At 35.8% G+C, this 22,538-nt stretch overlaps 1 protein-coding gene across 1 annotated transcript; it reads left to right on the forward strand.

The window, feature by feature from the left end:
* The first annotated feature begins 8 nt into the window (after window positions 1–8).
* Window positions 9–21,028, forward strand: LOC121420305 (39S ribosomal protein L39, mitochondrial-like). Its single transcript, XM_041614882.1, has 10 exons — window positions 9–177; window positions 5,556–5,753; window positions 6,800–6,939; window positions 7,352–7,451; window positions 8,332–8,503; window positions 8,844–8,982; window positions 9,758–9,790; window positions 11,651–11,698; window positions 13,866–13,913; window positions 19,527–21,028. The coding sequence occupies exons 1-10, from the start codon at window positions 129–131 to the stop codon at window positions 19,563–19,565; spliced, it is 966 nt and encodes a 321-aa protein (XP_041470816.1). The 5' UTR covers window positions 9–128; the 3' UTR covers window positions 19,566–21,028.
* The last annotated feature ends 1,510 nt before the right edge of the window (window positions 21,029–22,538 follow it).

Here is a 22,538-nt window from a genome sequence, read left to right on the forward strand (position 1 = left end):
CCGCTGGTGCGCGTGTGCCGATGCTCCGGTAGTGTGGTCAAAGAATGGAGACTGGTTTAGAGGTCAAAGTTGAGCTCGTGCACCTTCGAGGAAATTTGTGAGGAGAGAGACAAAATATCTGAAGGAAAATGCGACATTTGAAGGAATGTAGACGGTTAATTTCTATAATTAGCAGACGTACGTATAAAGCAAAAGTATGAGTGTAATATGGATGCACATAAGCTTCCTTAAAAATACGAAATATGGAAGATATTTTTACTAGTGTAATTTCGTTCAGTCCCACCCGTTATAATTTTTGTTGGAAAAAATATAAACCCCTCATTTGGCCTCAAAAAAAGTTTTGCAACTCAGATTTGGGGGATGATATCTTTTTGGTTAATGAAGTATAAAAGATGAAACTGGTATCATTGGAAAGCTGATTTATTCTTCTTTACAATGACATGCCATTTTCTGTGATTATGTAATCATGGAATATGCAATCACCCTGGGGCCCGTTTCTCAACACCGTCATAAGACATAAGTCTAACTTCTTGACTAAATCGGAGATAGTGAGCTACTTGTCCGCTAACTGTTTCACGAAGCCCTCTTTACCAAGATCGGGTACAACAACCTCACTAAATATTTATGACACCTCCGAACCTGTCATAAACTTCTTTCTTAATGACGTATGGCATCACGTGGGTAGACTATGACATGCAAAAGTGCTGAGAAATTTGAAAATTATAATCTTACGTAATCAACCATAGTCAGAGGTTGAAATTAAATCCCAAAACAAGTGGGATAATGCATTCAATGATCATTGTAATAAAAAGTAACTATGAAAACTGTTGGTACAAAGCCACAAAACCATTCATTTTGAAACAGTAAAATAATTTAATCGATAAAAATTCTACCTGTCTACCATGTCAGGCCATCCATAATTTGACTTGTATTTGTCGTTTTCAGACCCTATTGACATTTGGATAAATTCTAATCTCTAATTTATGCATAGAATTTGTCAAATCGTAAGATTGGTATCAAAGATTTATAAAAAAAAAATGTTAAACTATATTTCGATGATGGTTGGAATCGTAAAACATTGTAAAATTATCATAATTTTACAAATAAAACCGTTATGGTTTACTTTCGTAAACTATTAAAATTTGATATCCCGGGGGTACCCATCTCAACGTCCACATGTGATTTTTTTAGTCATGAAATAAATTATTCATAATTCAATTTTTCAGCAATTGAATGCCCCAGTCTTCATGGTCTAAGTATGTATGATGCATAATTTACCTGTGCTATTATTTTCAAAAGATGTAATTCCCAATTCATCGCAATATTTGCTATTTTGTCATAAGTTTTTCTTTTTGAAAATTATGCTATTTTGTGACTAAGGCTACGTCTCGTCTGCTCTTTTTACCGATAGTATCGATATCAAGGTATTTTAGTTAGGAAGCCTTTCGTGAAACAGGTTTAGTAAGATTGGAACTAACTCCGTGGTTTGTGGATAAAGATATGACTAACTTGTCCAGGTGTTGAGAAACGGGCCCCTGAACATTGTCATTGATTGAGTAGGGTGTCTGGAGAAAAAAAAATTATTTTTCTTATTTCAAGAAAATATCACATTTTCTTTGTGAATTTGATGAGAAATGACCTTCAGACTGACAGAAATGTAACATTTTTGAAAAAATTCCAATTATTGGCTGCAAAAAAGAAGAATGAAATTAGGTCAATTTTCAGCATTTTTCTGCCATAGACTGTGTAGTTAAGAAATGGGACACACACAAATCCAAATTTTTAGCTTCCGAGAGCTGTTATACATTTATCATTAATGCCAAAAACTTGTCCGTAAAGAGTCCAATAGGATTTTTTATGCTCTTTCTGATGGTATGATTTTTATAAAGATTTTGAAACCAGATCACAATGAAAAATTGCGACAAAGTTAAAAAAATTGTGCAAAAGAGAAATTTCATTTTCCCATAGAAAACGCATGGGGAAATGGCAATCTCAACACACACACAAATAAGGGTTTGAAAATTTTCTTTAAATCCTTATTTATAATGATCATATAAACTTGTCCTTACTGTCAAAAGAAGCCCCTGAATTTTCTCTTTCTAATACATGCCAAACACAAGTTAATAATCAATTCAGATCACATTTTTCTAGCAGCCTGAACTTCGTGAAAAAAATGTGCCACATTGTCCCCTAAATCAGCCTGTTTTATGCTGACACTTTTCAGTGTGGCTTCAGACACCCTACATCGAGAAAAGTCACTCAGAAGTGAAATGTTGCAAAATTCATTGATTTCCAACAAGAGTCTCCATTTCTATAGAATTTCCACCATACAGGTGACAGCTGCATATTATCATGTCTGTGTATTTCATGATAACACTAGCATTACAAACGACACATGATTGTAAAGAAGGATAATCATGCTTTCTAAAGATATCACTTTTACACATGATGATGGCACATTAAGAAATTTATTAGCACTCAAACTTGCAGTTTGAGTTGCAGAACTCAAACATGACATGGCAACGAATTTTGCAACATTTCATTGTTTGCATTGCTGCATATTTATCATGTCTGTGTATTTCATGATAACACTAGCATTACAAATGACACATGATCGTAAAGAGGAATAATCATACTTTCCAATGATACCACTTTACATATGATGATGGCACACTAAGAAATTTATTAGCAGTCAAACTTGAGTTGCGGAACTTATTTTGAGGGGTTTAGTTAGGTCTAACTTTGGGATCTCTCTTTCAGAGTTAAATTTTACTATTTTTAAGTTAGTTTGTTCTAGACAGCAGAGGTGTGCGGCCAATATGGTAGACTTTATTCAATATGGGAGACAGTGTCCCATATTGGAGACTTGATTTTCAAAAAAAAAAAAAAAAACAGTCGCAGTCAACACCCACTCACACATTGTTAATGGTCATTGTACGAGGTTAGTATATGTACTAACCTCGTACAATAGACCGTGTTTGACCCTGGATTTCGAAGTAGTCGGCAAACATCGCTTCATTGCTGAAGTAATATTTGCTGAAACTCCTTCTCGCTATGCACCGGGGCTCTTGCTAGGTAAGTAGCAATACATTAAACAAATATGAAAATAAGTTAAAAATAGTAATCATTGAAAAAGGATAAATTTCGCTTGCCTCTGCCTCGAAAATGACCTCGCTTGTCTCTTCTACGGAAATACAAGGAAGCCCGTTGGCGCTAATAATTTCACAACCTTGATTCAGCTCCTCGGTAACTTTATAACTGTATCTAAATTCTTTGAATGCGCAATCCTTATGATTAATTTACTAATTATGGGCACCAATAAATGAAATACCTTCAAAAACATAGTTAAAGATTATTATTGGTGATGATAACACTTATTTGCAATTAATTTATAAAAAGATGACTAATAAAAAAAATGAAAATAATATACGTGCCTGGAAAGAAACCAGCAGTACAAGCTTTAACGAACGTCAATAATACGTATACGGTATCCCAAAGTCTATACAATGAAAAGATTGGACACTTCACGGACTTCGCGTAATGCCTTGCGTCGATTTACGTGTAAAATAGTGTAGGTGCCTAGTCTTTCCCTTGTCGTGTCTTTGATATGAATATAAATCGCGCGCCCTCTTTAGGCGAAAATTGTTATCCACGCTGATCAGTTTTCATCTCCGTAAAATCTTCACTAAAGGTCAAGAAAATATACATGTTTTTTTAAAAGAAACTTCAAGGAGAAGTCACGGAAGGATCTAAATGATTCGGTAAGTGTCAGCAGAATGTGATTTATAAAATTATAGGTATTATTTTATGTGGGCAAAAGCCCAGAATCTTTAAGAATTTTCGTATGTGTCGCGTGCATACGACTGATATTCCTTCGCACGCGAGATGCTTTGAACCCATGGGTGGTCAACACCAAACATTTTTTAACAAAATGTCAAAACAAGCATAATTTTTTCCACCCCAAAATCTTGTCTCACGTCATGCGTCACTGAGCCTGGGTCAGGAGTAGCCTTGAGAATTCTCCAATATTAGTTAATATTTTGACATAGGGGTCTAGGCCTATACCTTTGCGTCAAGGAGCCTTGAAATATGAAACCCTCCACATACATGCCTAAAAATAAGCGGAACTGATAAAAAGATGGATTTCCCTCACTAGTCATGCTAGTAGTGGTAGGAAATCAATATTTACAGGGTGATATCAATTCGTTTCACTGATAATATGCCTAATAAATGCTTATGAAGGGATAAAAAATTTATTAGTATAAATATGAAATATGAGAGGTTTCTTACCAGTGTAGATCCCTTGCCTCGATCCATAAGTAAACACCGCAAATACAATAGGCTTGAACCACTTCGTTATGACGTAGCTTTGAAAAGTAATGTTACAAAATGCTGTTTTGTAAAACATTTTATAGATAGAAATTATTATTTAATGAATAATAAATTTGAAACTTGATTATGAATATTTTTATGACAATTGCAATCAAGTTTCAAATTTATACAATATTGATTTCATTTTTAAGCAAATATAAAAAAAAATGAGGAAAATGTGATGAGAAGACAGGAAAAAACTTGCAGATGTTTACATGGCCATCTTGAGTTCTCTTTGTTACTAGCTCAGCTACGAGACGCATATAGAGGGTGGCAGATGTCTGCAAAAACTATAGAAAAACTGTGAGACTTTTGCAAACTCCCCTCTGAATCTATTTATCAAGCTAACATATACTGGGAAAATTTTACTTTGCTAATTTATTGTGACAAAGAGAACAAGCTAGAATAAGATGCTCAAAGTATCTATGCATGTACAGGGGGCACAGTCATGGAAAATCCTGGAGAAATTTGTGGTCATGGAAAGTCAGGGAAAATTCAGGGAATTTGGAAAATTTGTGAAAAATTCATGGAATTGCATTTAGCTGTTGGCTGTGGCAGCTTCCCAGTTTGTCATGTCTCATAACTCTCATACTCTGATCATATTCTGCTATTATAATTGCTGTTCATGATTTCCATTTTCCCCAGTTTTGTGACATCCCAAATTCTACATAACTCGCAAGACGTCACAGTGCATCATGGAAAGCAGCAATTTAGTCATGGAAAAGTCATGGAATTATGTTTTCTGTGGGAACCCTGATGTTATCCATTATGTCCATGCTCCAATGCACAAATTCATTCTTAATTACATTCCACTATAAATTGACCTCGCAAACCTGCATAGTATAGAACATGAACAAAACAAACAACATCTACCTGCTTTACATCCATAATTTTTTTTTTAACAAAGTGCATACCCAGTTACCTATAATGCATACAGCATTTCAATTTATTTGAAAGCAAGATAAAAGAGCATTGTAGATTAAATGCCTTGCTCACGGGCATAGGTGCCGCGGCCGGGGATCAAGCCCTGCACTTTCCATGTATAGCCAGGCGCCTTAGACCACTCGGCCACAGCACCTGTAGCAGGTGTAGTAATGCAGGTAAATAATGTTACTATCAGTGTTTGTGCTTGCTTCCGATTTCCATGTATTTTTTCGTCTTTAATATATTCCTTCTTTATACAGATATGTCAACAAAAGAGAAAATATTGACCACTGCAGCAGTCAGCCAGAAACAAAATGAATTGTTTGACCAAGAGAAGCGTCGTCAACTGGACATGGTCAAGAGAATTGAGAAGATTACCGTCCATCATGTCGGTCAGTCTCATAATTGCAAATTAGCCATGAACAAGAATCTCTCTACACCGTACCATGTGGCAATGCGTAAGTCCTCATCACTCTTAAATCATTATTATTACCAGAGTATATGCTCCTGTGGGCAATCCATGCCCCCTATGAGCGGCAATTGGTGAATAATAATAGGAGTGGGCTACAAATGGGTGATTTTTGGTTTTACTGTGGCAACAGATTTTTTGTGTGTTCCTTTTAAATTTTATCTCAACATGAAATGACAATATTTTTTGTCTCGTGGTTCGAGAAAAAAGTGTGCTGGACCAAAATACATTATGGCTGCCAAAAAACCCCAAATCAGAGAATTAATTCACTTGTCCATATTTTTGCTGCAGAAATTTCAATTTTCATTACAAGGGAAAAAGTTGCTTGGGGTAGGCCTCTCACTAGAGCCATTTTCTAGATTGGTCTCGTGAGCAGCCACCCTATTTAAATATTGCACAATATACAGGGGGTTTTTTAAATCAACAAGCAATAAACGTAAATATAATTTTAAAGTAATAAAAAAATTGAAATATAAATCTAAATACATTAAAATATATACATGTAGCTGAAATGGCAGGGGGTATAAGTTCAAGATCATTCTGTTAAACACATTTAGGTTTGATTTTAATCCTAATACCTCAGTCACATTTGCTCCACAGGGGTCCTATGGCAAGACAAAAACAGATGTTTTTAATAACATTTAATGTAATGTAATGTAGACCTGTGGTTTGAATAAAAATGGAAAGAATGACTGTTTTCGACTTGCATACGGCCGCCATAGAGCAAATGCGACTTAGGTTATTATATAAGCTTTGAAATGATATCCTTTCAAAATTGAAGAATGTGTATATGATCAAGTTTATCATCATTATTTTTGGGGGGATTATTATCAAGTGTTACAGCTCACACTTGCACCGTTTTTTTTTTGTTGTTGAGTGCTGAGTCGTAGCGATCCTCGTTCCTCTGAGAGGACCTTGAGCTGTTGGTCCTCTGGATGCTAACATACAAGCATTCATGCTTTCCTAGCAATCTGGAAAAAAAAATCACCAACACCGATAGATACATTTCCTTTTTCTTGTTCCTTTCTGGTGCAGATTTCAATGAGACGTATACAAAGCGTTCTGCAATAGCGTTGGTGAATGGAAAGCCGTGGCATATGCTCCAACCATTGACAGAGGACTGTGAATTGAGACTAGTCAATATGAAGGATGATGACCCCAAAGAGGCTAATGAGGTCAGAATCAATATGTTTCATATCTTGCAGTGGCAGCTGTGGTATAAATGTTGACAGGGACTGGGGTTCAATATCCATATAAACCCATCTATTATATTCTAGATTTGTCAGCCATAAACTAACTCCAGTCATATTTCTGACTCTGGATGTAACACAGTGCAGGACTGTTTAGGTATAGCCTAATGCACCGGGTTAGGAGAGGGTGCAAATGTGTTTAGTAGTCAAAATTTAGGTGGTTTTCTTTAACCTTGGATTTAAGCACCTCTTGTGATGTACCGGTACTGCTGGCAATAATAGGGAGTTGATTCCAGGCCAACGTTGTATTCCCAAAAAAGAATTTCTTAACTGCTCTGTGTCACAATGTCTTATTGAGAAACACTTGAGCTTATCATTTGTTTGTCATCCTGTACAGGCTTTCTGGCGATCGTGTTCCTTCATGGCAGGCGCCATCCTTCTCAATGCCTTCAAAACAGATGTCTATATCCAGCCTGTGAGGGCAGCAGATATTCCAGGTATATCTCCATGCAATATGGACAATATCATTGGCTGGCGCCACAACGTTCTGGGCACTGTTTCATAAAACTTGCTACAATGACTGATTTGCCAAAACAGTTAAAAGCTGCTGAAATCTTTCAATTCGATAGGTTGATTGTACATAAGTTATATAAATAGTGCATTTGTTGTTATAGCATGGACGTACTGTTATAGCAAGTCTTTATGCAACAAGTCCCTTGTAAAAAAAAACCTTTGCATGGATGAGCTACATATACTTATACATATGGTGTGTTAACAATAGATGTCACTGTGAAAGGGGTTTTGTGTGATGAGCTCTTCTATATTTGAACTACATGTACATGTTTTCCTCATTTCTCCTTTACTTTGACTGTACTAGTTTCACAGATTTGACCTTCCAAATTATTCTTCCTGTTTTAAACCATGCGAAGAGTGGTAACCCTCTCTCAGTTTTTGCTTGAAGTTTATGTAAATTCTCTTATGGTCCCTATCTGTAATCTTTCTTATTGGAAATAATGAGAAATAATTGGCCCTCTTTCTATTTGACTGCATGTGCCTTTACACTTATCTCTCCTATTTATATAGCCAAATAACTTTTAATTCTTCTTTTATTTTGCTTGCACTACTTTCCAATACAGTGTCTTTCTGTGACCTATCTCATTGGAACAAGTCAGAAGATATCATTGCTTATCCTTCCATTTGACTGTCCTAGTTTTCAAGTGTGCCCCTCCAGTTATCGCCTCTATTGGAACCATCCAAAGAAGTGCTTACCCCTCTTTCTTTTTTAGTAATCCATTTCAAAAGGGCCTTTTTTATTACCTATCCAATTTGCACCATCCCAATAAATAATAATCTCTTTTCTCCTTTTGACTGTACTAGTTTCTCAAGGGTGCTTTGCCTATGATGTAAATCTACCTTTTCCATGGGACCCATCCCAAGAAGAGCTTACCAGTCTCAGCAGGCTAGCATATGAGTTAGCAGAGAAGAAAGAACCCTTTGAAAGGTTAGAGGTCAGACCGAGCATCGCCATGGATATCTTCCAAGACAATGAGTGAGTTCTTTTTTGTTTTAAAATTTAATATTAGAAAAAATTCTGATTGATCCTTAGAATGCAAATACCCATAAATGTAGGTAATTCCATATTACATGCACAAGGCAGCTCAGAAAAAGCTGTATTTTTGAAATATTCCAATGCCGGCAACCTTATATTGCCTGGAAACATTCTTCAGATGTGAACTCATTTTAGGCAGAAGGATACTAGTTTTTTTATGCGATGACTCTTAAATCAAGCTTCTTTTGTGCTGAAGTTCAATAGGCCAGGAACAATGTTTTTGTAATGCTTTTATATTGTTGTGTAAATAAGTGTTTTATTTTGAAATTATATCCACCAGGTATAAGGTTGCTGAGCTGAACTCCATGACTGCAGACCGGATAGTCCTCTTTCGTCTAGGCCAGTTCATCGATGTTAGTCCAGGACCATTGGTTACCAATTCAGGCTTCATGGTTCCACACAGATACTCTTTCACATGCGTAAGTTAATCCATAGAAGCCAGCAGGCCTTGTATGTAATCTATAGAATGTCAACGCTTGATTTAACCCTATCAAGGCGGTGGTATTTTGGGAGGTCATATGGCCAGGGGGGGGGGCCTCCCAGGCCCCATTGAGATCCTGGCATGCGATCGAGCCGAAAATTGGCATGCAGGTTGTCTTGGATATCATCTAGAAAATTCTATCTTACTTTATTTTATGTTTTGTGGTTGTCCATGTTTCCAATTCATACATGTAACATGTATGTCAGTTTGGGGATAATACAGGAATTGAATAGTTCCATTTCTCACTACCCTTGGTATTCTTTTCTTTTGAGTTTTTTTTTCGATTTCAGTAATGGATATATTCAACTTTGTGTTCCGGAGCCCAGGTATTCTAATACGGTAGTCAGAGTTTAATATTTCTTTACAGATGAGTTTCGTAAAGGTGTATATACTTGTAAAAGCATGAATCTTGGAATAGTTTGCCTGCAACACTAGTAATGTCCTCCAGCATCAGCTCATGTAAACACGGATTAGATTCTTTTTGGTCAAGCAAACATTTTGAAATTGTCTGACATTCACGCCCGCACAGTACTTGTTAGACTTTTAATTATGCATCAAGTGTTTACGACCGGGAGATCTACAGGAATACCTACCCTCCCATACAGTTGATGATGATGATGATGAATTATTTAATCTAATAGTGGAAAAATGAATATTTGAAGTTATTGCAAGCACTGAAGTTACCTTAAACTCTTCTCTTGTTTTTCCTTTAGGTTCATCACATAGAGGATCATCTCAAGCCAGGAGTAAGTTTTTAAAATTACAATAGATTTTGGTAATTTGTGCATAAATGTAGGTGATGTACATAATTGCGTGTAATGCAACATATTATGTTGGTACGGAATATTATTACACAAAACACATGCACACGTGGCCATCCAAATGAAACAACGGTACCATGTATCTGAATCTCTTCCTTTGCTATAGATAAACACACATTGCTTTTATTTTGTATTTTGCATTCCTCCGCTTACAGTTGTGGCCAAAAGTTAGTGAGCTCACCACAAAATCCACCCCTTCATGCCTAGTGTTGAATGTAGACAATACTTCAATGTTTTATCATTTGACTTCACAAGTAAATATCTAACCCATGGCGGAACATGAAATCTTTGAATATGATCATTTTCTGGTGTGTTCACTAACTTTTGAGCACCCCTGTATGTGTGTATCTGGAAATTCTCCTCCATATTGTTCCTCTCCTTCTGGTTTTTCAGTCGGCCTAATTTGCTATTCATTGAAGACTAAGGGGCATTTTGCATAAAGAGTTGCATTGAAATGCAATCAGAAAGATCAACCATTAATGTCTATAATAGTAATATAAGTTAATTTATTCTAAAATGTTTTTATTTCATTTTCTTAATTTAAATTCATTCACAACTCTTTCGGCAACAGGCTCAGAAAGCAGAATTAAAGCAGGATGTGAGATGAGAACATAAAGTATGTTTTAAAATATATTTTAGAAATGGTCCTATTCCCAAAAGGATGCAATTGGCACCAAAAATCTGACCATCCAAAATAGTTTTCATTATCAAAATAGTTTTCATTATCAAAAAAGGAAGAAATTGCATGAACAAACGTTTTGACGTGCGATAAAGTGGGGGATGGTTCTTGCCAAAAATGAGTGGAACATCATAAAATACGTAGCCATGCCCCCCCCCTCAAAAAATATTGCTACCCCCTCCCCTTTCCCCTCCTTGCACTTCCTCCTCTCTGGATTTGTACCGAATTCCATGTGAGGATTAATATCATTTCTATCATGCTTCATTGTTCTATCTCTTCCTCTCTCTCATTACCCTCTCTCTCTATCTCTCTTCATTATCCTCAGACTATTCTTTAAGGGCAACCTAAAAGACAAGTCCACCTTAACAAAAAATTTCATCGAAATTAAATGTAAAATAAGAAAGTTATGACAATTTATGACATTTTCGCTTTTATATGCACATCCAGGTCGCTATTCAAATGAGGAGACGATGACGTCATCTTTTGTACTTGAAATATATAACATATTCTAATTTTCTTCTCATTGTCAAGTTAAACAATGATTAATTTCTCCTTGAACATGTGGAATGAGCATTGTTCAATACTATGTATGGTTCAGTCAAGTTGGTCCTTATTGTCAAATACGTAAAAATGTTACATATTGTATAATTCAAACAATTAAAAACAAAAGAAATAGTGAGTGATGGACTTCATCAACTGACTCATTTGTATGTCACTGAATTGTGCACATCACTGTTTTGTGAAAAATAAGTGAAACTTTAAAATGCCATAACTTTCTTATATTACATCTGATTTGGATCAAATTTTCAGCATTATGCCAGTTTGATTTTTCTTTATTCAAATCAACATTTTTTTTTCTGGAGTGGACTTGACCTTAAAATTGCATTTGTTCACCAGCAGACCTTACTACATGTAGGTTTGAAGACATGCCTTTTTGCCTCATTTGTAATTTACCCTTTCTTGTAATTCTCTATTGAAAATTTTCTTAACTTTCATGTTTTGCTCTCTTCTAAGCGCCTTGAGCATTTAATCAAAATGGAAAAGATGCTATATAAATCGTATATATTATTATTATTCCCTTCCCTCTCTTTCTCTCTCTCTTTTAGAACAAGCTTACCAGATTCCAGGGTGTTGCTCTTCCGAGTGATTTCCCGGTAAGTCTGAATTAAAGCCCACTTTGAGCTTTGGTAAATACCTCTATAAAAATGAATGCCCCCATTTTGATCCATTACCACCTTGTATGAATGTGTATCCGTATGTATTGTCCCCCATGGAGTGTTGATCTACATGTATCCTTAGGGCAAGTCCAAGAATTCGCGCACGTTACGTATGGGACATTTCAGAGGCTTTAATGACCTGAAAAATAGTGTTAAATGACTTTGATTAGATTGAATACCCTAATGATGGTAGACATCTAGGAGAAGAATAATCATGCAAAAAATTGTGACATATGACCTTGATCTTGACCTTTTAGAGTGAAAAGATGCGCCGTTACGTATGGGACGCAGAGAAAAGACAATTTTTACTACATTTTTTTCAAGTTGAGAATTCTCTGAAAGTATTTCACTTGACAACTTAAAAGTTAGTGTGATAGAAATCTCAATACTATAGTATATTTATGGCAAGTTTCATGTCATAAGCCAAATCCCTCTAATTACAGACTCTAATTAAACAAATTAATGACATGTTACGTATGGGACAGTTACGTATGGGACATTTTGTCCCCATAGAGAACGTACACAATTTTTCCCATAATTCAAAATATTGAAATAATTTAAAATATGGAAATAACAAAAGAGTTTCTTTCTTTTTAAATGTTTTACTGAGACATATTTGATATGACTGAAGGGGAAATTAGCCATTTCAACCTTTTTATTCCTTGTTTTTCATGGTTTTATGAATTTCTTATGTATTTCTATTGTTTTTATTTTTTCATATTTTTCCATTTTCACAATTTTTTTTGCTTGGATTGTATTCATTAATCAGTATTCATAACAAATCAGTGTTTAAAAACTAAAGAAAAGGTAAATAATCACTTTTTAGAGCACTCTTGAAATTTGTTTTTCTCCATTCACTTTGTACACAAATCTCCCCATTGACATTGTGTATAAATGTCCCATACATAACATGTTGTCCCATACGTAACAATTTTTTAATTAACTTTTAATTAAAAAGTAAACTCCATTTTTGAAACTTTTTGGGGTATAACATTTTCATACTTAATAAATTAGAACTTCCCAGAGATGCAACAATACAAGTATTGTATTATGAGAAATAACTTAAAAAAACATCCTCAAAATGTTACGTATGGGACATTCCATCCTTGGACAAGACCTAATTTGCATAATTAATTAGATGACACCACTTTTTTCTGCCAAAAAATAAGATGTAAGGGGTCCATGTCCCACCTATGACTAAATCTCAGAAGTTTTGTTTTCATTTTCTATGAGTTTTTATAATTGTCCCATACGTAACGCCTATTTTACTGATTATGCAAATTAGGTGCCCAAAATTAGCATAAATATGCATATTATCAAATTTTTTTAAATGAAATTTTAAAATTCAACATTTGGGCTTTCTTACCCCACCAAAGATAACTTCTTAAATTAAAGATGAAATTTTGCCTTCTAGGGTGACCTTTTCTTGGACTTGCCCCTTAACAAAAGATGAAATAGAAGCATTTGAGATAAAAGGGACAATACCATTAAGTTGACATTCTATGAACCTTCTGCTTTAGAATCTGGAGATTTGGATTGGAATAATAGGGATAATCTCTGGATTTTATTTTTTTTTTGCATTTCTGGATCACACACAAATAAAACCTTCAAATGCTGAAAGATGATGAAATGAGATATATCATTGACCCAATGATATATTGAAGTTTCATTCTCACAATACTATTCAAATTTTTGCCCAACAGAAAAGATATTATTAGTGTGATATACTGCCACCCTTATACTCATATACTTGCAGTGTGTAATAACTTTTGATACAAACTGAAAGTTTGTCATTCAATTGGTTTTCTACCTTTATTCAGTGTTAATGCTGTTCTTTTTTTCATATTATGATGTCACTGCCTTGTAGTTGAATGCAAGATACATGTAATTGTAGAGGCTTAATAGAACAACTTTCTCAGTAACAATTCCAAAATGAGTTTTCTCACAAGATCCTCTTCTTTGAAATTATCTATTGTCTTTAACCCCCAAAATTCTGTTTTTAACCCTGAAATTCTGTTTTGTCTTTGTTATGATCTAATTGAATATCCCTAATGGATTTGACGTAAATGACTTGACATATTCATACTTGTTTATGTTTTCACAGTGCCACTATCATACATGGAATTTGATTCAAGGAAGAGCAGAGACTCCAGTAAGTGAACAATTTTTTTTGCCCATGTGTTTGTGGACAGTTATAAAGTATTAAAGGGGACCAGGCGGGTGTTTCATAAGGCTGTTCGTAAGTTAAGAACGACTTTAAGAACGACTGGCGATCCTTTCTTGTATTAAATGGTATATTCATTGGAGATGGTTAAGCGCGTAAGAAAGGTTCACCAGTCGTTCTTAAAGTCGCTCTTAACTTACGAAGAGCTTTATGAAACGGCCCCCAGGGCTCTCGTCTTACAAAGAGTTACGATTGATCCAATCAATCGTAACTCTATGGAAATCCATCAGTGCCATAATTTTTTCTACAGGAATTTGCAAAATGTCCTTTGTAAACAAAGGAGAACACAACAAATTGTCAAATCAATTCATGGATATACATTCATATCTAGAAAATCATTTGAACAAACAAGCATTTTACGTGTTGACTTTGCTGGCTTTCCATAGTTTCAATTGATTGGATCAATTGCAACTCTTTGTAAGACGGGCCCCTGAACTTCAATGTTCTCTAAAGCCTCTTTCATACTGACAGCAGAAGTTGAGTTACTCTGTGGTCTAGAAGGAGTTACTCCACTTTAGAGGGCGAGTAACTTCATTCATTTTCGCATGGGGTTCCATTGGTCTTAAACATTTCCCATAGCCTTGTGTGTTAAAATGGCTTTTTAAAAAACTCAATAAAAGTAAGGATTAAATTCGGGGGTTTAATGTTTACTACCAGTGGATAGGATGATATCTGACAATCCACATCTGACCAGAAAAGCGTCCTTCGACCGGCTCATTTAAAAAATAAATCAGCATTTATAAAGGCGTCTTCTCACGGATCAAATTCATCACCTGAAACGGTAAAACAGCCCTTATCCTTCTGCAAGTAAAAATATAGTTCCAAAGTTGCTGATATTTCTTCTCAATTTTAGGAAAAGGTAGTTCAGTAATTACCAAAATAGAATCAGTGTTAGATGGACAATCATATACATTTTGTAAATCAGCCATATCAAAATAAAAAAATTGAAAATAGGTTAGCTCAAATGAATATCTGTTGCCTTCCCGTTGTTAATAGGCCTGTGTGATCATGCGGGAGATTTCGTGTGCACCACATATATGACGCGACCTCGTCTTGGAAACCATGGAAACAACTGCAGAACACAGCTGCGGAGCTTGCCAGTTTGAAAGGGGGTGTAATTTTAATCCACAGTACAAGCTATCAACTCAATCAGGAGTTACTCTGCAGTAACTCCACTTCTCCTTCAGTATGAAAAATGGCATAACACATTGGGTCATGTGTATGGGGTAATTCCTGATACACAGACCAATTTTCAAATCAAATATTTCTTGGAAATTTAACCAAATAATAATTAACTTCAGTCATTTTTTTTACTTTTCATTGAAAAAAATGGTTGAAAGCACAGTAAAAACATTTCATTTCTTATTTTGATATGATAGTCACAAGAGGAGCAGAAAATTGTACAGTGCGTCCCACAAAAAACGAAACTGAGATTTAGCGATGATTTATCATAACTCAATCACCAACATAATAGACAAATGACCTACCATTGTAAAAGCTTAGAATCTCCTCTTTCATCTAAAATTACTTAGATTATTTCTCATTCATGCATGAGAGAGCATGAACAATTTGAAGAGGGGATACCAAAAAAGTCACTTGGCGGGCTGTATCTGGGTTTCAAAGAAAATCACATTTGTCAAAAGTTCAATATCTGATCTCTAATTTGATACCTCAGTTACAGAAAATGTTCAAGAAATAACAAAGTTCTGGTTATTTGAAATAAGGTTTGAATTTCAATAATTTCATGAAATGAAGAGGTTTTACAGGCTAGCGTCCAGACTCACTCGACAATCCGTTTTGTTGGCGATCACACCGCGATCAGCCATGCATCAAGTCTTTTGTTAACAGTGCGAAAGCTTCTGTGGGAAACCGGAGAAAACATGTTTATTTAATGAAATCATGGAAATACACGCATTGTTTTGAGAGAACAGAACTTTTTTACTACTTGACCATTTTCTGTGATTAAGGCTTCAAATAAAAGAGCAAATATTGAAGTTTTTAGGCGTGTGATTTTTCCTTGACGTTCAGATACCCCTGCCAAATGAGTTTTTGTAATCCTTTCTTCAATTTTTTTTTTGCTCATTTATGTATGAATAAGGAGTAATCTACATGTGTAAGTAATTTCATATGAAAGAGGAGATTCTAAGCTTTACAATGGTAGGCCATTTGTCTATTGTATTTATGATTAAGTTATGATAAATCTTTGTTTCGTTTTGTGGGACGCACTGTATAACATTCTAGAACTTAGTTATGTATTAGTAGACTACATGTACATGTGCATCATCAAAATGTTGCATACGGGGTAAGGATCTAGTCTGCTGGGCAAACCCTTCACTCGAAATAAGGGTCTGAATGTGCAGCCTACTCATGCCTTGTGTACTGAAGGCTCTCTCTCTCAGTTTTGTTTGTGCTAGTCTTTGCGTGGAGGCACACTTGTTGATCAAAGTTCCAATGAGGGTCTGTGCCTGCAGACTAGTAAGGATCCAGGAACTAAATTAGTAGTTACATGTAAGGTGTTGAGCTGTAACTGTGCCTTTTTTTTAACAGCATGAATATGGAAACTGGAATACGCAGTGAGCTGTGACTGTGATGGATTTTTTTTTTAAGTGAAGAATAAACATCATTGCATATCATCAAAGTTAGATCTAGTAAATTCCAGCATGGCTTAAACCTCTTGTTTAACTTCATTTGACTATTCCAAATAAAAATCTCCGCTGCAAGGTTCTGCTTGTTGCCTGTGTTTGTGAAGCTACATGAATCAAAGTTCATTATTCCTTAAAATGAGACCTCTGTAATGTTTAGAAAAATCATGTGCTGTGAAATGATAGAAAATAGCTAGGCTGAAAACCAAATTAAGTGAATATTTTCAACACAAGTATTCACATGTGGGCACATAATATAATCGCTTGGAAAACTTCCCATCAATGGAGAGAAGGAAATGCTTGTTTTGCAGACTAATGGAGCAATTTGATCATTTTTTTCCTCACTCAGTTGACATTACTATCTCTTTTTACACATTGAAACACATTGGTGATTATTGTGTTGCGTTATGGTTGATTCCATTTTGCGATCACTCCCACAACGGAAATGTATTTTCTTTTTCATTCATGTCTATTGTTCAGCCCTCTAAAGTAAGCGCTCAAGAGGGCAAGGCCCTTTTTTTGGGGGGGATCACCTTAGAACCTCTGTCTGTAATATGGGGAGCCGAGTGCAGCGAGGAAGTTGCCTTCATTGCGTAGTCTAGAGGCAAAGACCCTTGGTTTTCCACAATTTGCTTGGTGCATAGTACAGAATCTAAAGTAATGAGACTAGATTCACTAACTGTGGCTGGCTCAACTAGACAGAGAGTTTGGCATCTACACGTACACTGCAAAAACTCTGGTGTTGATTTAACACCAGCCTGGAATCTATATGTCCACACCAGAGAAGTATTGAAACAACACCAGTTTGGAAACAAACCGATGCTGTTTTAATACTAATTGGTGTTGTATAAACACCTATCTGGTGTTAGACCAAAACAAAACTGGTGTTGTTTAACACTTCTCTGGTGTGGACATATATAGATTCCAGGCTGGTGTTAAATCAACACCAGAGTTTTTGCAGTGTAGTCTTCACTCTAGGCATGGTGATTAAACTTTTAAGTGTCAAATATCAGTCTGTGCTAGTAGACTATTTATTGCTGTGGGTTAACACTATTAAACCTAGTGTTTGTTTTTTATTGAAGTACAAATAACTGCTTTTTCAGAACTACAACCAATTATAATGGAGATGGGGTTTTAAAGCAAATTATGTGAGGCTTACGTCATGATTCACTGGTTTTTGTGCTTTTCATTTCTTACTATCTTGTATCATATTATCTTATAATTCAAAATCAAACAAAGGAATATGGATACTTAGGTCATGGTAAACATAACAGAAGAAGTTTGGCCCAGGAGCTTGTTCCATAAAGCTGTTTGTAAGCCAAAAGGTGACTTCATGCACGACTGGTTACCCTTTCATGTGATGTTGTGAATCAACACTGATATTAAAATTACAATTCTTTGGAATGTCATTTACCACAAGAATGTGTCACCAGTCATGCCTGAAGTCAAGAGAAACTAATGTAGCTTTGAGGGGAATGCAAGCTCTGAACCAAGGAGATATTGCATTGTATGCAGTTTTCAAAATGTTTTATTTGCTACACACATGACAATCTGTCCGTCATGGGTGACTGCAGTACCACTCTACCACTACCGCTCTCCTTAATCCATTTTTGGCAGAGCAATTTATCACTCTCACCAATTGCTTAACCCTATCTAGGCGGGGTTATTTTGGGAGTTCATATGGCCCGGGGGGGGGGGGCCTCCCAGGCCCCTTCCTCTTGAGATCTCGGCCGATGACCGGGCGATCGCGCCAAAAATCAGCACGCAGGTTGTCTTGGACATAATCTATAAAATTTTCTAGTAATTTATTTCATGCAAATTGCTATTAAGTGATTGTGCTAATTTATACGTAAGTGGTATGCAAAATCATACATTTCCTTTGTATCTCCCTAAATAAAGCGCCAAATGTTCTAATTTTTGGTATAACAACTCTTTTTTGGTGTTCTTAGCAAGTGTACATGAAAAAAATGCAATATCAGATCAAGTTCTTATGTATTATATTGTTCTTTGCAATTTCTTATGTATTTCTTTGGGGGTTTTTGTACCTTTTTTTCATTATTTTTTCAATGAAATTTGTTTGGGACTCTTCTGAGATCATAAACAGGTTGAAATATATACATGTAGACCAGCAAAACTAAAAATAATCATACATTTATGATATTTGGTTTAAAACACAATTTACATTGACTTTGTGCACAAAATTACATTTTTGACCAATTTTTGGTCTGACATGCACTTACATGATATTGCGTAATTTCGGAACCACGTACCCGGGTGATGCAAAACTGTACTCAAAAGTTGCGCAAGACTTGAAAGTAAAAAGTCAGCGGGTGGCATGGTAAAAAAATTTCGCACAGCGAAAACATTGCCTGGATGGGGTTAAAAAGAGTGTCAGGCAAGGATCAAACTGTTAGAGTCAACCTTGGAAACCTCAAAAGAAATTGAGATGAATTACAGAAAAGGGTAATTAACAACATCTGTTGAAAAATAACAAAATGAAAAAATAAGAATCAAGCTTTCAGCGTTGGAACCGATATGTAGGGACAGTGATTTTCTATTAACTGGTTTATAATCAAAGCAAAAATCTGTTTGGTTCTTCATTTTTCATGTAAAAATTCATTGAATTTACCTTTCCAAAACTTGAATCTATGGTTTTGCTGTATACTTTTTCTTTGACAAAAACAAATTCCCTTTTTTTAGATCAAGGTTGAAACAGAATTACAGGCTTACAGAAACGGAAAAAGCCACTTTTGACATGTAAAATCCCTGTCCCTAGATATATGAACAGTTGGTGCAAAGGCGGCAGAATGTCAGAAATTTGTCATTTTGAATGTAATTTTGATTTTTTTTAATTGAATTTGTCATCATTTTGTACCAATTTCTCTGTCATTTTGTCCAGGTCACAACGGATGCATCATCACCTCTGATAGACTCATGACAGCATAAGCGTATCAGACATATGCAGCAACAGTAAAGTTACAGTCGCACCAACAAAACCAACACCAAACTGACCAATGGTATGCAATTCATAATTAAAAAGAATTATTTGGTCGGTCTGAAGTTAGCTTTGCTTTAATCTGGTATACGGATGGAGTAAACAATGTGTGTTGACTTTTAAAAGGATCAACCAAGTCATCACTTTCAAAGACTATTCTGCACTTCATCAGACATGTACATTTACATGTACAGGCGTCAAGGTAGAGCCATAATTCCTAAGATATCAGTCAGCACTTTCAAAGAATATTCTGTACTTCAACAGACATGTACATTTACAATGACATCCAGGTAGAGCCATAATTGAAAGTAAAAAGTCAGCGAGCGACGCGGTCAAAAAATTTTGCACGGCGGATTTATCGCGAAAAATGTTGAGGGGGGGGGCTGAATCAGCCCCCTCCCCAGTCTTTTTAGGGTTAAACACCTCCATATACTTTGTACATGCGACACTGACCGAGACCGAGGTCAAGGATGGGAAAATGTGGCCTCGACTTCATTCCTGGTGCTTATTCTCTGGAGTATCAATCGCACTATACTGAGAAGGCATGTGAAAAAGTAAGCTTTTACGAAACAGAAAGGACTTTCTCGGCTTAGGTTTGGTACAAGGATACTCTATGCTACATGTCATGATTTATTGCCCAATCATTTAATCTCACGCTATGAGAGATCAAACGGACAGCTGATTATATAGAACAGCAGTTACAAGGATTGCTACCAGACTGTGTTTGCCAGTGTTGCATAATTGGTGCCAATAGGTGTAGAAGGGAGAGAAGTCCATGGTTCAGGTATTAGACTAACCACTCGTAGCACAAAGGATAGCGATTGATCATGCCCTATATTTTTCAAGAATAATTGCACATTGTGGTCATTGGTAAAGAAATTTTTTATGATTGCTAAGTCTTGTGTTATACAGGCTGGAAAAAGTTAGGAAGACACAAACGTAAACTGTATTTTCTCTTAGAAACGGAATTCGGGGTAAGGTAATCCGGATCATTTACAGGTCATTTTCTGGTAATGAAAAATTCCAAGTAATTCCACTAACCCAAAAATTACAATTACACAACAAATAAACGTTGCAAATTCTAATACTCATGTTATATTTAAAGAATTGTTTACCTTGATACATAGCTCGCATTTTGTAATTTTGGTCCTTTTTCTAAAGAGGACAAAAATGTTAAATTCCTTGATTTTGGTCACTTGGACCAAATTTAGGATCGCTGTATTATTGCCTGATTTTTGTTAAAAATCAAATTTGAAAACTCCAGGAAATGTCTATGAATTTCGAGAAAACTTGGGATTCAGTTTCAGGAAATTTGTTCTGGAACTGTGGAAACATGGTTCCTATGTTTGAAGTAATTTTCCTTTAATGAGTGCATGTTATCAAATAAACATGCATGATGAAATGTACCACATAAGGTTGAAAGTGTGCTCTATTTTTTGTTGTGTTGGATGCCAAATGAAATGTAAGTCCTATTCCGAGCTGTGTATATACTGTAAAAGGAGCGGTAGAATGGTTGATTGCCAATTCGTCCATTGCCAACTCGTCTACTCATGACATGGTCTAACTTCATTTAGTCTAATGCCATTCTGTTAATCACCAGTTCTTCGAACAACCATTTTGTTCAATGAACTGTTGGCCCGCCTGTTGGTCCATTTAATCACCTTGTCTAATCACCATTTCGTCTCATGACCAGTTGGTCTAATACTCATTTTTTTTTCATTCATTTTGCCCAATTTACACCGAGTCCAATTAGACCAAATGGTATATGGACTAAATGGCTATTGGACCAGCTGATTATTAGACCAAATGGTATATGGACTAAATGGCTATTGGACCAGCTGATTATAAGACCAAATGGTATATGGACTTAATGGCTATTGGACCAGCTGATTATTAGACCAAATGGTATATGGACTAAATGGCTATTGGACCAGCTGATTATTAGACCAAATGGTATATGGACTTAATGGCTATTGGACCAGCTGATTATTAGACCAAATGGAGAGTGGACGAAATGGTAATTAGACCGTATGGATAGTGGACTAGCTGATGGTAGACCAAATGATAGTAGACGTCTTGGTAATTGGACGGATTGGCATTAGACTAATTGAAAATAAACCAGAAAAAAGATTGTGCGGATTCTGTTATACCGTTTTAAGAGATGGGGAGTGTAGAGATCAGTGAAGAATAAGAGAAAGAAAGATTTTTCTAATATAACTCAGGGGTGTGAGTGTTCAGATTTTTATCTGATTTCAGATTTTTGGGGGTTTGATTTTCAGCTTAATTTTAGCTTTTTGGGGGGTTTCCTCTGTACAAAAAATATGGGAGCTCTTTTTATTTCAGAGTTTTTCAATACTATTCAGCTTTTTTCAGATTTTTTTTTATTTGTGACCACTCACACCCCTGATAACTAAAGATGGAGTGATTTAGAGAAAGAGGAGAAAAGGAAATATGTATGAATTGTTTTCAAAAAGCAGAATGGGAATCAGGAGATAGCAGAAAATACGGCGAAGAGAGAAAGAAAAGAAAATGATGTGCGATAGCTCATTCGTTATAGCAGGAGTTTCGGATTCCAGTGACCCGGGTTCGATTCCCACTTGGTGGGCTAGTTCCCTTTGGTAAGCATTAATCCTCATTACCAATTCCCTCGGAGAGGACCTTTAGCCGTCGGTCCTCTGGATGCTTGCTTACATGCAATCGGGTAAAAAATCACCACCAAAAAAAAAACGTTCTTGAAAACGGAAAGAAAGAACAGAGAGTGAAGATTGACAAAAGAGAGGGGGAGAAAGAAAATTATTTATGGAAAATGAAAACAGAAAGAGGGGATCGGAGAAGAGCGCACTCTAAAAAGATAAATGGAGAGACCTGTGCAAAATATTATTTTAAAAATGATAATACACCGGAGATACATGTAGA

This window comes from Lytechinus variegatus, chromosome 8, assembly GCF_018143015.1.
Source record: "Lytechinus variegatus isolate NC3 chromosome 8, Lvar_3.0, whole genome shotgun sequence".
NCBI classification, from domain to species: Eukaryota; Metazoa; Echinodermata; class Echinoidea; order Temnopleuroida; family Toxopneustidae; genus Lytechinus; species Lytechinus variegatus.